Source organism: Calypte anna, chromosome 25, assembly GCF_003957555.1.
Source record: "Calypte anna isolate BGI_N300 chromosome 25, bCalAnn1_v1.p, whole genome shotgun sequence".
In the NCBI taxonomy this organism is placed as follows: Eukaryota; Metazoa; Chordata; class Aves; order Apodiformes; family Trochilidae; genus Calypte; species Calypte anna.
Window position 1 is genome coordinate 2,034,054 of NC_044270.1, and position 15,675 is coordinate 2,049,728.

The 15,675-nt window shown below is 53.9% G+C and overlaps 2 protein-coding genes across 6 annotated transcripts; both read left to right on the top strand.

Annotated features, from left to right (window-relative positions):
* The first annotated feature begins 2,770 nt into the window (after positions 1 to 2,770).
* Positions 2,771 to 4,370, top strand: MRPS21 (mitochondrial ribosomal protein S21). Of its 3 annotated transcripts, none has more exons than XM_030465151.1 (3): positions 2,771 to 2,877; positions 3,002 to 3,086; positions 4,175 to 4,370. In XM_030465151.1, the coding sequence occupies exons 2-3, from the start codon at positions 3,004 to 3,006 to the stop codon at positions 4,353 to 4,355; spliced, it is 264 nt and encodes an 87-aa protein (XP_030321011.1). In that variant the 5' UTR covers positions 2,771 to 2,877; positions 3,002 to 3,003; the 3' UTR covers positions 4,356 to 4,370. The 3 variants fall into 3 exon arrangements, with proteins under 3 accessions (XP_030321011.1, XP_030321012.1, XP_030321013.1); XM_030465152.1 differs by having other exon boundaries at positions 2,773 to 2,863; XM_030465153.1 differs by having other exon boundaries at positions 2,847 to 2,916.
* A 384-nt stretch (positions 4,371 to 4,754) lies between these two features.
* On the top strand, positions 4,755 to 15,555 carry PRPF3 (pre-mRNA processing factor 3). Of its 3 annotated transcripts, none has more exons than XM_030465148.1 (16): positions 4,755 to 4,859; positions 6,074 to 6,260; positions 7,009 to 7,139; positions 9,748 to 9,894; positions 10,238 to 10,321; positions 11,183 to 11,403; positions 12,043 to 12,349; positions 12,882 to 13,048; positions 13,208 to 13,290; positions 13,442 to 13,585; positions 13,713 to 13,812; positions 14,056 to 14,169; positions 14,376 to 14,494; positions 14,866 to 14,955; positions 15,053 to 15,114; positions 15,317 to 15,555. In XM_030465148.1, the coding sequence occupies exons 2-16, from the start codon at positions 6,116 to 6,118 to the stop codon at positions 15,461 to 15,463; spliced, it is 2,061 nt and encodes a 686-aa protein (XP_030321008.1). In that variant the 5' UTR covers positions 4,755 to 4,859; positions 6,074 to 6,115; the 3' UTR covers positions 15,464 to 15,555. The 3 variants fall into 3 exon arrangements, with proteins under 3 accessions (XP_030321008.1, XP_030321009.1, XP_030321010.1); XM_030465149.1 differs by having other exon boundaries at positions 14,866 to 14,949; XM_030465150.1 differs by lacking the exons at positions 4,755 to 4,859; positions 6,074 to 6,260 and adding an exon at positions 9,169 to 9,258 and having other exon boundaries at positions 7,071 to 7,139; positions 15,317 to 15,554.
* Positions 15,556 to 15,675: the final 120 nt, after the last annotated feature.

Genomic DNA, 15,675 nt, shown 5'->3' on the forward strand with positions numbered 1-15,675 from the left:
GGGCGGGGCTGCGGGGCGGGGCCACAAGGGGCGGGCGGCTTTCAGGCCCCACCCCCCCGGCCAATCAGCTCCCAGCGGCCTCCGCATTGGGCAGAGCCGGAGGCGGTGCCAACCAATGGGAAGGGAGGAGACAGGGGAGAGGCGGGGAAACCCCGCCCCCTGGCAGAGCGTCCAGACCAATGGGAGCGCGGGGGGGCGGGGCCGGAGCAGAGGCACGTGCGGGCCCACACGTGTCCGCGTGGGGCGGCGGGAAGGAGCGGGACGGGACCGGAACCGGCACCGGTACCAGGACCGGGACAGCGGGACCGGCACCAGGACAGGGATCCACACATCGGCACCGGCACCAGGACATTGATACCGGCACCGGGAGAGGGACCGGACCGGGATAGCGATACCGGCACCACACAGGGATCCAGACATCGGTACCGGTACCGGGAAAGGGACCGGGACATCGAGACTGGTACCGAATCCGAGACCTGGGCTGGAACTGAGATACCGGCAGCAGAACCGGGACAGAGCTACCGGTACCGGGGCGGCTTGGCCGGTAGCGGGTCAGTGATACCGGGACTGAGACACCGGGACCGGGCCAGCGATTCGGGACCAGCAGCACCGGGCCAGGTGGGAGCCGGGACCGGAGCGGATCCCGGTTCGGGGGGGGTCCCGGTTTGGGGGGTTCTGTTCATGAGAGGCCCAGTTTTGGGGGGGGTCCTGGTGAGGGTCCCGCTTTGGGGGGGGGCGGTTCTGGGGGTCCAGCTTGGGGGGGGGGGTCCTGGGTGGGGGTCCCACTGCTGGGGGGGGGGTCTCACATTGGGGGGGTCCCTATGGTTCTGGGGGTCCAGTTTGGGGGGGTCTCATTGATTTGGGGGGTCCCGTTTGGGTCGGGTTCTCAATGGATGGGGGGGGTCCCAGCTCTGTCCTTCCCCCCCCTCATTCATTTTTTCCCCAATTTTTCCCTTTTTTTGTTTTTTTCCTCCCCTCCCCCCAAGCAGCTCCCACCGGGGGGGTCACCCCTGACGCCCCCTCCCCAAATGGATCCCCCCCCCCTCTCCTGCTCCTGCGGCTCCGGGGCTCCCTCAGACCGCGTCCCCCCCCCCCAAACCCGAACGGAACCGCAAGCGGACCGGGGGGGGGGAGGGGGGGTCTGGACCGAACCCCCCCCGAATTCCCCTCGAGAGGGGGGGGGGTGGGGAAACGACCCCGCAAAGGTGAAGGAGGAGGAGGAGGAGGAGGGGGGGGGGGCTCCGCTTGCCCCCCCCCCAGCGATGCCGATCACCTCTTTGCCCAAAAAGTGAGTTTTTCACGGGAAAACCAAACCCCCCTTTGCCTTTAAAAAGGGAGGGGGGGGGACACAAGAAGGGGGGGGGTGTGTGTGACCTCCCCCCCTCATTTTCTCCCCCCCACCCCTCATTTTCTCCCCCCCCCAGTGCTGGGAGCTCCGGGTTTTCATCCGCCCTCTGGCAGAGCTTCTGGAGGGGCTGAAACGGGGGCGATACGACCGAGGTGGGTGCCCCCCCCCCGATTTTTTTTCTCCTTTTCACCCCCCCCGCCCCTTCCTCAACAATTCACCCCCCCCCTTTCACCCATTTTTTTGTCCCCCCCCCTTTTTTCCTCAAGGTCTCAGCAGCTTCCAGCAGAGCGTGGCCATGGATCGCCTGCAGCGCATCATCGGGGTCCTGCAGAAGCCAGAAATGGGGTGAGACCCCCCCCAAAATAACCCCGACACCCTCAGAGACAGCAGGGGGTGTCCCCCCCCCTCAAAAAACCCCAAATTAATCCGTTTCTTCCCCCCCCCTCCAGAGCTCGCTACCTGGGGACCTTGCTGCAGGTGGAGGTGATGCTCAGGCTCTGGTTCCCCAACGTCGCCCCCCCCCCACATCAAGACCCCCCCTCCCCACCACAACCCCCCCCCCAAGATCGCCGCCGCCCCCCCGCCGGCCCCCCGGCCCCCCCCGCTGCTGTCACCTCCCTGTTGGGGGGGGGGAACGGGGGGTGACAGCCCCCTGCCCTCCCCAAAAGAGGGGGGGACTGGGGGGTACCCCCCAACTTGCACCCCCCGACAAACCGAGGCCCCCCCGCTGGATGCGTGACCCCCCCCAAAAAAAAAAAAAACAACCCCACACCACTTTTTTTTTTTTGGGGGGGGTGCGTGTTGATTTTTGCCTTTTTTTTATTTTTATTAATAATAAAAATGAATTTTATTCGGGGGGGGGAAAGGCTCAAATTGGAGGGGGGGAGGCTCGTGCCTGACACTCCCCCCCCCAAAAACAGGTGGAGAAGGGGGGGGGGGAATCGTGCCTTGGGGAGCGCCCCCTCCCCTCTCTTTTTTTCACCTTGGGGGGGGGGGGAACCAAATCCATGTCTGGGACCCCCCCAAAATAAAATACCCCCCCGGGGGGGCTGAGCTGTCCGGAGGTCTCCTGTGGTTTGGGGGAGGGGGGGGTTTTTGGGGGGGGGGTTGTGACACATGGAGGGGGGAGGGGTTGGACTTTGGGGGGGGCACAAATATTGGGGGGGGTCTTGTTCTCGGGGGGGGGGAAGGGGGCATATGGGGGGGGTTGTACTGTGGGGGGGTGACACAGGTTTTGGGGGGGTCTTGTGCTTAGGGGGGGGGGTGACAAGTGGGGGAGGGGCTTGTGGGGGGGCACCTTGGGGCGTGTGACGCTGCTTTTGGGGGGGTCTCGTCCCTGGGGGGCTCCTGGTGACACTTGGGGTGTTGCCCCCCCCCCCTCCCCGTGACCTTTGACCTTTTGGCCTACACCGCCCCCCCTTTAGCCCAATTCCCTCGCCCCTCCCACTCCGTGACGCAACTTCCGGCACTTCCTGCTCCTTCCCCCTGCGCTACTTCCGCTTCCGCCGCTGCGCAGTGGGTGGTCCCAGGTGCGATATCGCGTTCATGTCGCGACTTCTGTGACAGGGGAGGGGGGGTTTAGGAGGGGTGGGGGGTCCTAGGAGGGGCTCCCGGGGGGTTTGAGGCAATTCCCCTCCTGTTCCCTTCCCTCAGCCATGGCGAATCACCTGAGGTTCGTGGGCCGAACCGTGATGGTCCAGAACGAGAACGTGGAGGCGGCCTACGGGGTGCTGAACAGGTACCGGGGGCTGGGGGGGAACCTGGGGGGATTGGGAGATCCTGAGCGTCCCCTGTGAGCTCAGCGAAGCCTCTGACACCTCCCCCAGGGATCAGTGTTGGGCCCAGTGCTGTTCAATGTCTTTAGTGATGATTTAGATGAGGGGATTGAGTCCACAATTAATAAATTCACAGATGACACCAAGCTGGGGGGAGTGTGGATCAGCTGGAAGGCAGGAGGGCTCTGCAGAGGGACCTGGAGAGGTTGGAGAGTTGGGATGATCCCAAGGGGATGAGGTTCAACACAACAACCCCATGGGGAGCTCCAGGCTGGGCACAGAGTGGCAGAAAGGGACCTGGGAGTCTGGATTGCCAGGAAGGTGACCATGAGCCAGCAGTGTGCCCAGGTGGCCAAGAAGGCCAATGGCATCCTGGGCTGGCTCAGGAACAGCGTGGCCAGCAGGTCCAGGGAAGGGATTCTGCCCCTGTGCTCAGCCCTGGTGAGGCCACAGCTTGAGTCCTGTGTCCAGTTCTGGGCCCCTCAGCTCAGGAAGGAGCTTGAGGTGCTGGAGCAGGTCCAGAGAAGAGCAAGGAGGCTGTGAAGGGATCCAGCAGAATTGCTGTGAGGAAGGGCTGAGGGAGCTGGGGGTGTTGAGGCTGGAGAAGAGGAGGCTCAGGGGAGACCTCATCACTCTCTGCAACTCCCTGAAAGGAGGTTGGAGCCAGGGGGGGGTTGGGCTCTTTTCCCAGGCAACTCTCAGCAAGACAAGAGGGCAGGGTCTCAAGTTGTGCCAGGGGAGGTTTAGGTTGGAGATGAGAAAGAATTTCTTTCTGGAGAGGGTGATCAGGCATTGGAATGGGCTGCCCAGGGAAGTAGTGGATTCTCCGTGTCTGGAGATCTTTCCAAAGAGCCTGGATGTGGCACTGAGTGCCATGGGCTGGGAACCACGGGGGGAGTGGATCAAGGGTTGGAGCTGATGATCTCTGAGCTCCCTCCCAACCCAGCCCATTCCAGGGTTCTGAGGGGGCTTCAGGAGGGAACAGGAGCTCCCGGGGAACTGAAGATCATTTTTATCTTTATTTCCCCGTTTTTCTCTCATTTCCCCGCAGGATCCTGACCCAGGACGGGCTCATCGAGGAGATTCGGCGCCGCCGTTACTACGAGAAGCCGTGCAGGCGGCGGCAGCGCGTGGCCTACGAGGCGTGTCGGCGGGTTTATAACGCGGAAATGGGGCGGAAAATCGCGTTTTTGGGGCGTGTGAACCGTCAGGACCCGTGGCTGGGCTGTTAGGGGCCGGAAAAACCCCAAAAACGGCAAAAAACCCTCAATAAATACGGAATAAAACCGAACCCGAACCCAACGAGCTGGGGATGAGTGCGGGGGGGGGGGGCTGGAGGGGCTGGGCCACGCCCCCTGCACGTGACACGGAGCACGTGATCTGAGCCACGTGATTGAACCACGCCCTTGCGTTTACTTCCGGTAGGCCGCGCCTGCTCCGCTCGTTCGGGCGCCGCTTCCCGCAGATTTGTTTTTACCTTTTTACCCATTTTCTTTCTTTTTTTCCTCAGAAAAAGCCCCGCTTCCTCCTCCCCCTCCCCCCCAGTTTCCGCCGCTTCCCCTTCCCTTTTCCCGCCCTTTCCCTCCTTCCCGCCACTTCCGCTTCCTCAACCCGCCACTTCCGGTTCCGCCACTTCCGCTTCCGCCTCCTCCTGACGTCCCGACACCGTCAGAGCGGCCGCAGGGAGCGGGTCGGGGCCTCCCCGGGGCTGAGCCCCCCCCTGCCCCCGGTGTGCGGTGAGGGAACCCCGGGAGTCACCTCAGGAAGGGGTGGGCAGGGGGGAGGCAGCAGCGGAACCGCCGCTCTGAGGGGAGGGAACGGGGGGGGAACGGGGAGGGAACGGGGAGGGAACGGGGGGGGGAACGGGGAGGGAACGGGGAGGGAGCGGGGGGGGGAACGGGGAGGGAACGGGGAGGGAACGGGGGAGGGAACGGGGAGGGAACGGGGAGGGAACGGGGAGGCCGCGGCTCCGGGGCTTTCGCCGCCTCCTTGGGGTTTTCCCGCTCGTGGCAGCTCCGGGAGCGGGGGGAACCGGGGCTTGGGTTCTGCCGGTACCGGACCCGGGATCCCGGTCCCGTGTGGGCTTGAGGGTGGTTTGGGTCCGATATTTAGGGGGGGTTCGGGGAGCCCGGGGGGAATTCTTGGGGTGATTTTAATTCCCGAAGGAGGGAATTGGACCCAACCCCCCCCCCTCAGCGTCAGCCGGGGGAGTTCGGGTCCTCCCGGGTCCTTCCTGGGGTTGAGGGGTGAGTTTTCTGTTTCTGAGGTTTTGGAGCTGTGGAAAGGATAAAATCGGAAGTTTTAAGGTTTGTGTTTTGGCAGAGGGAGCTCTGAGCCCTCTGCTGCTGCTCTCAGGCTCTTGGTGGCTGTGCCCAGGTTCTAATTAAGAGAAACCTCATTAGAGTGAAGCCCCGGGCTCCTAATTCCCAGTTTTGGGGGTTTATAACCAGATTTGATGGGTTTTTTTTCTTTTTTTCCTTATAATATCCCTGAATTCCTGCAGTTTTTTGGAGTGGGGAAGAAACTCTGATGTCAGCCCTTCCCTTCAGGAGATTTTCTTCTCTTTTCAGCTCCAGGAGATTGGGATTTCTGGGATAAATTAAATTAAATTAATTAAATACAGGTTGCACAGACCCAGAGAATTTCCAAGGGAAAAGGTTTTGTATTTTTTTTTTTTTCATTGAAAAAGGGTTAATTTGGGGGCTGCCAGTGATTGTCTGAAGCAGCTTGGGGCTTAATTAAAAGATTAATGAAGAACCAGAGGGGTGGGGGGAGGGGGAGGGGGTTGAAAAGCAGATTTGGGGTTTTTATTCCTCCCCTGTTTTATTTTTTATTTCAGAAATAAATCCAGGGTCACCAGCTCTGAGGGGAAGACCCCTCATTGGGCCCCCCAAATGTCAGTGGGGTTTTTTCTGGTTGCTGAATGATTTTTTTGGGTTTTTTTTCCTAGGGTGAAGCAGAATTCATAAATTTTTTGGGGTTCCTGGCCAAAATGTCCCTTTCCAAGAGGGAACTGGATGAGCTGAAGCCATGGATTGAGAAGACAGTGAAGAGAGTTCTGGGCTTCTCTGAGCCCACGGTGGTGACAGCAGCACTCAACTGCGTGGGGAAGGGGATGGATAAGAAGAAAGCAGCTGGTAGGTGCCCCCCCTAAACCCTTTTGGGGTGAAAACCTCCAAAATTGTCCCAAAACAGAGTCCTGGAGGAGTTGGGGTGGGGCTGGGCTTGTGGGGGCTGCAGGAGGGGGTGAGGGTGGGAAATGGGCTTGGGGTGGGGGGAAGGAAGTCCAAAAGACCCAAATTGGGGAAGTTTTGGGGTGGGTTTGAGGTTTTTGGGTTGGGTTTGAGGTTTTTGGGGGTGGGTTTGAGGTTTTTGGGGTGGGTTTGAGGTTTTGGGGTGGGTTTGGGGTTTTTGGGGTGGGTTTGAGGTTTTTTGGGGTGGGTTTGAGGTTTTTGGGGTGGGTTTGAGGTTTTTTGGTGTGGGTTTGAGGTTTTTTGGGGTGGGTTTGAGGTTTTTGGGGTGGGTTTGAGGTTTTTGGGGTGGGTTTGAGGTTTTTGGGGGATTTTGATGCAGCCTCAGGGGGGGTTTGGGCGATTCCCAATGGCAGCTGAGACAGGATGGAAAACTTGGGTTATGAGCTGAAAACTGAGGAGTTTAAATGAAATGAAAAGCTGAGACTGAGGATTTAACTTGGAATTCATGGAATTTTCTCCAAAATGATGATTTAAATCAGGTGTTTTACCTCATCCAGACCTGGATTCCCTCAGGGATTCCCCATGTTCTTCTCAGGAGCTTTGGGGAGGCTCCAGCCTTTCCTTCCATCCCCATTTTCTGGTTCTCCTGGGCTGCAGATCCCACCCTGAATCCCTTTCTCCTGCTCCCCAGACCACCTGAAACCTTTCCTGGATGATTCCACCCTTCGTTTTGTGGACAAACTCTTCGAGGCCGTGGAGGAAGGACGGAGTTCCCGCCACTCCAAGTCCAACAGCGACCGCACCCGCAAGCGAGAGCTCAAGGTGATTATTGATTGATTGATTGGTTGGTTGGTGATTGGTGCCTCGTTGGTTGCTTTCCCTGGGTTTGTTTGGTTCCTTTCCTCAATGGTTCAGTGGCCCTGGAGGCAGCACTGGTGCTCTGCCACACTTCCCTCTTCCAGAGAGCTGCATCGTGAAGGTTCAAGAGAAAAGACTTCTCTCCAGGATGAAGTGTGGGAGGTTTTAGCTCTTCCAAACTCCTTTAAAGAGTGGGAATTTGGGGGTTCTTTACCAAGTTTGGGCATGGTGTCACCTCCAAGAGCTCTGTTTCTCTTCCTCTTGGTGCTGGGATTCCATTGGGAGCTTGGGATTCCACTCCCACACCCTCCCAGTTGCTCTTTCTTGCCACGTTGGGCTCTTCACCCAACTCTCCACTCCTTCCTGACCCACTCAGTTCCCATCCTCTTCTTTTTTTCCATCTGGAATCATCCCAGGGAGGTTTCTGGGGATCTTGGTTCCCAGCACAGGATTAATTCCATCAGGGATTTAAACACTTGCTGCTGTTTCTCCCACTTTGGGGTTGGTGGGAAGTCTCCTGCATCCCAACTTGGTTTCATTTCCTTTCTTTCCTGGAAGATTTGACTCAACACCATCTGGAATTACACTTTTCCCACCCTTCCAAGCAGCTCCTCACACAGTTCAGTTCCCTTGCTTTTTCTCCAAGGTTCCTCTTTTCCAACACTTGGACATTTTAACCCCAGGAGAGCTGGAATGATCCCAGTCAGGCCTTGAATCTCTCCCAGCATCTCAGGAACCAGCTGCATCCTCAGTTTTCTGTCAGAAACTTCTTTTTTTCCTCTCAGTCTCTTCCTGAGGCTTCTCCAGTGCCAGAAAGATCTCTTCAAATGTCTGGAAATCTTCAGTGCTCCCTTAAAAGTCTTCCCAGAGAGGTTGGGGCTCAGGGGGCCCAGCTCTGGGCTCAGTCTTGGTGCTAAAAATCCATTTTCCAAGCATTTCCCTGCTGGGATTCCACCTCCTTTTGGTTCTTTCCCCTGGGAAAGGAAATTTCCAGTTGGCTTGGGGGTTCCTCTTCCTGTGGAGAAGGTTCTGGAGAGATGTGGACATCAGGAGTTGGGATGAGGGGGTCAGGGGGTGGGATTATTCCTTCATTTTCTTCTCCAGGTGCCTCCATCTGGTGCCCACTTGGGTGTTCCTTGTCCTCTCTTTTTTTTTTCCTTCAGGATCAGGGAGGGAGCAGGGAATTCAATCCTCTCCAGGGAAACATCTGCCTGGTGGCCCCAGGGGGATCATGGTGGCCACAGGGGGCTCACGGTGGCCTTGGCTTCCCCAGGTCCAGGCTGGGAGGCTCCTGGGGTGGGGACAGCTCTGTCCCCCCTGGCAAATCCAGGACTTCTCCCTCCAGGATTCCCTTTCCTGGAATTTCTCCCATCTGGAAGCTGAGGTGCTCTCAGGTTGCCTTTTCCTCACCCCCCCCAGGGAAGGGTTTGGAGTGGAATTCCAGCCCTTAGGATCTTGGAGAGGAGCAGGTCAGGAGCTCCTGCTGGAAGGGGTCAGGTTGTTGGTTTTGGTTTGGTTGGTTTGTTTGGTTGGATTTTCTTCTTTTTTTTCCTTTGGTTTTTTTCTCTTTTTTTTTTTTTTTTTTTTTTTTTTTTTTTTTTTTTTTTTTTTTTTTTTTTTTTCCTTTTTTTTTCCTTTTTTTTTTTCCTTTTTTTTTTTTCCTTTTTTTTTTTCCTTTTTTTTTCCTTTTTTTTTTCCTTTTTTTTTTCCTTTTTTTTTTCCTTTTTTTTTTCCTTTTTTTTTCCTTTTTTTTTGCTTTGCTTTGGGTTTTTTTGCTTTTTTATTTTTGCTTTGTTTTTTTTTTTTTTGCTTTTTTTTTTGCTTTGTTTGTTTTTTCCTCTCCTTTTTTTTGCCTCTCTGTTCAATTTCCATTTGCTTCGTTGGTTTTTTTTTTTTTCCCTTTATTTTTTTTCCTTTCTTTGGGAAGGTGTCAGGAGGTGAATCCTTTGCCACCCTTTATACTATGGGCAAGTCCTTTCTCTTGAACTTGTAGGTTTCCCTGGGAGGTGCCTGTGTCTGGCTCAGAAGTGCCCTTTAGGATTTGCAGTAGTGAAGAGGGGATTGCACCTATCGCTTCCCAACGGTCTGTATGGTTTTCTTTTCCAATAACACCTCCACACAAACAACCAAACCCCAAACCCCAAGCCAACCACTGACAGGATGAACCCTCCACCTTCATCCTCACTCCTTTTTTTGGGTTTTTTTTGGGGCTTTCTTGGAAGATTTGGAAGCCTTTTTCAGTCAGGTTTTTTTGGGGGTTTTTCCATCCGGGTGACTGAGCGAGGCCTTGAATCTCCTCAGTGCCAATGAAAACCAAACAACCAAAGAAAAATAAAGCCAGCAAACCAAAGAACTTCCACACAGGGGCATCCTTGGGATGCCTCTTGTCCTTCAGGCTCTTGCATGGATCATCCTTGAAGCTTCTCAGGAGGCTTCACGTGGGGTTAGCGGGAGCTCAGCCGCCCTGGGAGCTCTCAGCCACGAGGCTGTGGTGGTTTTTCAGCTTAAAACACCAGCCAGGAGGAGAAATCTTGGGGGTTTTTCACCATGGGCTTGTCTTTTTTACTTTTAGGATGTGTTTGGTGATGACTCAGAGGTCTCCAAGGAATCTTCTGGTGTCAAGAAGCGACGCATCCCACGGTTCGAGGAGGTGGAGGATGAGCCAGAGGTCATTCCAGGTCCCCCATCAGAGAGCCCAGGGATGCTGACCAAGCTGCAGGTCAGTCCAGCTCTGCCAAAATACAGATTTTTCCAGCCCGAGATTTGTTTTCATTTCCACCCCAAACAGAGGAAGCAAACCCCAGTCACCTCTGGGTCTCTTTGCTGCTTTTATTTCCTGCCTGTGGGTTTTTCTGGGGGGCCGAGTTTGGGTCTTCTCTTCCCATCAAGTGGGGTGAATGATCTCAGCTTGAGATCTCCTGTCCTCTTATCCCTTCTGTGGAGCTGGGGGGTGGTGGTTGGAGCACCTGGGTGTGATCCTGCCTCCCAGCAGGGCACTGAGGACCTTTTTTTCCTTCTGAGGGTGGGAAGGAAACCGCAGCGGGCGCTTTTCTCCCCCCCAGATCAAGCAGATGATGGAGGCAGCCACGAGGCAGATCGAGGAGAGGAAGAAACAGCTGAGTTTCATCAGCCCTCCAACACCACAGGTACAATACCCCCAATCCTTGCCCTTTTTCCACCCCAAACCTGGCTGCAACCCCTTCCATTAACGGGGTGAGGTTCAAGATTCCAAGTGCCGGGTCCTGCACTTTGGCCACAACAACCCCATGGGGAGCTCCAGGCTGGGCACAGAGTGGCAGAAAGGGACCTGGGAGTCTGGATTGCCAGGAAGCTGAAGAGGAGGCAGCAGTGTGCCCAGGTGGCCAAGAAGGCCAATGGCATCCTGGGCTGGCTCAGGAACAGCGTGGCCAGCAGGTCCAGGGAAGGGATTCTGCCCCTGTGCTCAGCTCTGGGGAGGCCACAGCTTGAGTCCTGTGTCCAGTTCTGGGCCCCTCAGCCCCTCAGGAAGGAGCTTGAGGTGCTGGAGCAGGTCCAGAGAAGAGCAAGGAGGCTGTGAAGGGATCCAGCAGAATTGCTGTGAGGAAGGGCTGAGGGAGCTGGGGGTGTTGAGGCTGGAGAAGAGGAGGCTCAGGGGAGACCTCATCACTCTCTGCAACTCCCTGAAAGGAGGTTGGAGCCAGGGGGGGGTTGGGCTCTTTTCCCAGGCAACTCTCAGCAAGACAAGAGGGCAGGGTCTCAAGTTGTGCCAGGGGAGGTTTAGGTTGGAGATGAGAAAGAATTTCTTTCTGGAGAGGGTGATCAGGCATTGGAATGGGCTGCCCAGGGAAGTAGTGGATTCTCCGTGTCTGGAGATCTTTCCAAAGAGCCTGGATGTGGCACTGAGTGGGCTGGGAACCACGGGGGGAGTGGATCAAGGGTTGGAGCTGATGATCTCTGAGGTCCCTTCCAACCCAGCCCATTCCATGACTCTTTGATTTTGTGATTCCATGATTTCTCTCCCTCCACAGCCCAAAATCTCCTCTTCATCCCAGTCGGAACGTCTCCCCATTGGCAACACCATCCAACCCTCCCAAGCTGCCACCTTCATGAATGATGCCATTGAGAAAGCCAGGAAGGCTGCTGAGCTCCAGGCCCGAATCCAGGCCCAGCTGGCCCTCAAACCAGGGCTGATTGGCAACGCCAACATGGTGGGACTGGCCAACCTCCATGCCATGGGCATTGCCCCCCCGTGAGTAGCCCCAAGACCTGCAACAGCACTGAGGTTTTACACAGGAGAGGTGAAGTTTTGTGCAAAGGGTGTGAAACTTGCCATAAGAAGGAAAAACTTAGATGGAAGAGGAGGGATTTTGTGTAAAGGAGGGGAAGTTCTATAGGTGAGGTTTTATGGATGGAAAGGAAAAACGTGACACAAAACGGGTGAGATTTTTGTACAAGAGAGAAAATTCTGTAAAAGAGGTGAGATTCTATCTAAAAGAGGTGGGATTCAACTTTACCTTTTTTCTCTAGAATTTTGTATGTTTGGTATTGGAGAGAAAGGTGAAATTTCAGATGAAGGTGAAATTTTATATGAAAGGGGTGAAATTATCTACAAGAGATAAAAACCTATAGTAAAGAGGCAAAATTTGAACCAAAAGCAGTGAAATTTAATATCCAAGAGGGGAAATTCCACCCAGAAGAGGTGAGAGCTCACTCCATCCATGGGGAAGATCCTCCCAACTTCTCCGTGTGGGATTTACGGAGCGCTCTATGGTTCAGGGGGAGTTTTTCACCCAGTTTGGTGCTTCCTGTGGTAAAGACCCCTCATTTTTTTTTTCCTTTGGAATTCCTCAGGTTGTTTTTATTAACCCAGAGTCTCTTTTGCCCCCAGGAAGGTGGAGCTGAAGGATCAGACCAAGCCAACCCCCCTGATCCTGGATGAGCAAGGCCGAACGGTTGACGCCAGCGGGAAGGAGATCGAGTTGACTCATCGCATGCCAACCCTCAAAGCCAACATCAGAGCTGTGAAGAGGGAACAGTTCAAACAACAGCTGAAGGAAAAACCCTCAGAAGACATGGAATCCAACACCTACTTTGACCCCCGGGTCTCCATCACCCCAGCCCAACGGCAGAAACGCACCTTTAAGTTCCACGAAAAAGGGAAATTTGAGAAAATTGCCCAGAGGTTACGAACGAAGGTACTTTGGAGGTTACTCCTTGGTGGTACCTTGGAGGAAACAGCTTTTCCTTAGTTCAGAAATTCACCAGCAACACCCCAGTGGGTAAAACAGTTGCCCAAATCAGCCTGAAGATACATGGAATGACAGAACCTGCTTTATTTTTGAGAAAAGGTCGGAAAATTGCCCCAAGGGAATAGCTGTTTAGGGTGGTGGCCTGAAAAAGAGGTGAAGGTTTTGAGGGATCTTTGTAAAATGCCCAAATTTTGGGGTGGAGAAAAGGGAGAGGTTTTTTAGGTTTTTTTTTTCAGACAGAAAAGCCCAGGGATTTGATACCTTTGGGATGGTTCTGTCCTCCTGGGGAGGCATGGGAAAGTTTTTTGGGAGGTTTGTGAGCTTGAGGCATCATGTGCTGTCTGGTTTCTTCTTTTGTGTTTAAAAAAAAAAACCAAACAAACCCCAAATAAATCAGCAGGTGGAGACAGATTGTGCTGTTCCCCCAGGTTGGGCTGGTTTGGAATGATTTTTGTGCCTTTTTTCTCCCCCCTCTCAGGCTCAACTGGAGAAGCTGCAGGCAGAGATCTCGCAGGCTGCCAGGAAGACAGGGATCCACACTTCCACCAAATTGGCTCTTATCACCCCAAAAAAGGAGCTGAAAGAAGGGGAGATCCCAGAGATTGAGTGGTGGGACTCCTACATCATCCCCAACGGCCTTGACTTGTAAGTCATTGAGGTGCCAGGTGCTGATTTTTGGGCACAGGGGAGGAAATTTTGGGGGCGGGGAGGAAATCAGGGGCTGGTACAGGGAATTCCGTGTTGAAGGGAATGCAGGAATTTGGGTCATGACTTTGGAGTGACACCCCACTCTTCCCTTTCTAGAAAAGGTGGAACATCCTCAAAGAAAGATGAGTATTTTGGGATTACCAACCTCGTGGAGCACCCGGCACAGCTCAACCCCCCAGGTAGTGCCCTGGTTTGGGTTGAAATATTCCAAAAAAATTGAAGTGTGGAAACTCTGCCCTGTTTGGGGGGGAGTTTGGGGAGTGGTTCTGGGTGGAATGTTTTCTCTTGCTTCTCCCAAAGCCAAGGGTATGTTTTTTTTTTCCCTCCCAGTGGACAGTGACACGCCGGTGACCTTGGGGGTTTATTTAACTAAGAAAGAGCAGAAAAAATTACGGCGACAGACTCGGAGGGAAGCCCAGAAGGAGCTGCAAGAGAAAGTCAGGCTGGGCCTGATGCCACCTCCAGAGCCCAAAGGTAAAGAGCAGCTCTGGGATGGCCCAGCGTGGGTCATGGCAGCAGAACCTCCATGGATTTGGGGATTGGTTGGTTTCTGGTGTTTTCAGGAGCTCCTCACAGCTCCTCTCCCTTTTTTTTTTTCCAGTAAGAATCTCCAACTTGATGAGAGTGCTGGGCACAGAAGCTGTTCAGGATCCCACCAAAGTGGAAGCTCACGTTAGAGCCCAGATGGCCAAGAGGCAGAAGTAGGTGGCACGCTGTACCCTTATTTTTGGTCATTTTTGGATGGAATTGCAGCAGAATGAGAGCCCTGAAGCCAGGCAGCAAAGAAAAAACTGTCGATTTTTCTACCTGTTGTTCTTGCAGCTTAGTTGAGCTTCCTTGAGTTGACCCCCTGAGGACACCACCCTGCATTTTCATTTTTTTTTTCAATGGATTTTTACTTATTTTGGAGTTTATTCACTGCCTTTCCCTTTCCCTCCCCCAAGAGCTCATGAAGAAGCCAATGCTGCCAGAAAGCTGACAGCAGAGCAGCGGAAAGCCAAGAAGGTGAAAAAACTGAAGGAAGATGTTTCACAGGGAGTTCACATTGCTGTCTACAGGTGAGCATGGAAATCCAAACCTGGAGAAACTTCCACCTCTAACAACCTCCAAACTTCACGTTTTCCCAGCCCATAGCAATGACATGTCCCATACTTCACCTCAGGGCACGAGCGCTGCCCCTGAGGGGCTGGAGGAGAAATGTTCATCACCAGTGGGCATTTTGTTCTGCCACGGACGTTTATTATTATTTTTTTTTTATTTCTAGGGTCAGAAACTTGAGCAATCCAGCTAAAAAATTCAAAATCGAGGCGAATGCTGGCCAGCTGTACTTAACAGGAGTGGTGGTTTTACACAAAGACGTAAACGTGGTGGTGGTAGAAGGAGGTGAGGACCTTCCAGTCGGGTTTTTAGTCACAGCTTGGCATTCCAGAAACTTGCCTCTAGGAAAAAGGAGCGTGGAAATAAGGGAATTAAGGAGAGAGTCTTTGGAACTCCCTTAATTAGGGCTCTAATGAAGTTAGTTCTAAGTGTAATCCAGTTGGAGAACCCACTGCTCTTGGGTTGAGTTCCACTCTCCGTTTGGGATGGTTCCTCACGATTTTGTCCTCATTTTTGGGAGGTGGGGAGGGGAAATCTGGATCTGAGTGGATGTGGGGAAGCTTTCAGGGGTATTTATGGATGTCGTTTGGCTTCTGTTGCCAAAAAAATGAACTTCTCAAGAAGTTTTGTCAGTGTTGTCTCTTTTCTTCCCTCAGGTCCCAAAGCACAGAAGAAATTCAAACGTCTGATGCTTCATCGAATAAAGTGGGATGAGCAAACTTCCAACACGAAGGGGGAGGGTAAGGGTAAGATCTGGGGGGAGTGGGAGGGATAGAGGGGTCTCCCCGCCCATCCTCTGCTCTTGGGGCTAAAATTTGCTTTATTGGTGTGTCTTGATTTCAGATGAAGATGAGTCCGACGAGGAATCCGTGAAGAAAACAAACAAATGCTCTCTGGTTTGGGAGGTGAGTTAATCGAGGAAGGGAGCACCCAACCTCCCTCCTTTTAGGCAAAAAACAGCAGTCCAAAATTTTGGCTCTGCCACCAAATTCCTCCTTGGGTTTTTATTCCACCCGGGAAGTTAAAAAAATCAATTTATCAGGATGGAACGGGTTGGAAAATGGTCTCCTTTTCCTTTTTTTATTTTCTTTTTTTTTTTTCCCCCAGGGCACGGCCAAGGACAGGAGCTTCGGGGAGATGAAATTCAAGCAGTGCCCCACAGAGAACATGGCCCGGGAGCACTTCAAGAAGCACGGAGCAGAACACTACTGGGATTTGGCCCTCAGCGAGTCCGTGCTGGAGTCCACAGACTGAGGACTCCACTCCCCACCCCCCGTCTCCTCTCAGCCCCTTCCTCCCCCAGCTCCCCTCAGCACACCCATTAAAAACGTATTTTTTAAAGCAAATCCCCATTCTGATAAATTCGGGGCGATAAAACCGGGGTCAGAGAATCATAAAGTTTGGGGTTTTGGGGAGGCCGATCCCCCCGTCCCAACAGGATCACCCGGGAATGCATCCAGGGGGGT

Coding starts and splice junctions, on each gene's coding strand:
- MRPS21 (XM_030465151.1), top strand. CDS start 3,004: ATGGCGAATCACCTGAGGTTCGTGGGCCGAACCGTGATGGTCCAGAAC. Junction 3,087..4,174: donor GCCTACGGGGTGCTGAACAG/GTACCGGGGGCT, acceptor ATTTCCCCGCAG/GATCCTGACCCAGGACGGGC.
- PRPF3 (XM_030465148.1), top strand. CDS start 6,116: ATGTCCCTTTCCAAGAGGGAACTGGATGAGCTGAAGCCATGGATTGAG. Junction 6,261..7,008: donor GGATAAGAAGAAAGCAGCTG/GTAGGTGCCCCC, acceptor CCTGCTCCCCAG/ACCACCTGAAACCTTTCCTG. Junction 7,140..9,747: donor CCCGCAAGCGAGAGCTCAAG/GTGATTATTGAT, acceptor TTTTACTTTTAG/GATGTGTTTGGTGATGACTC.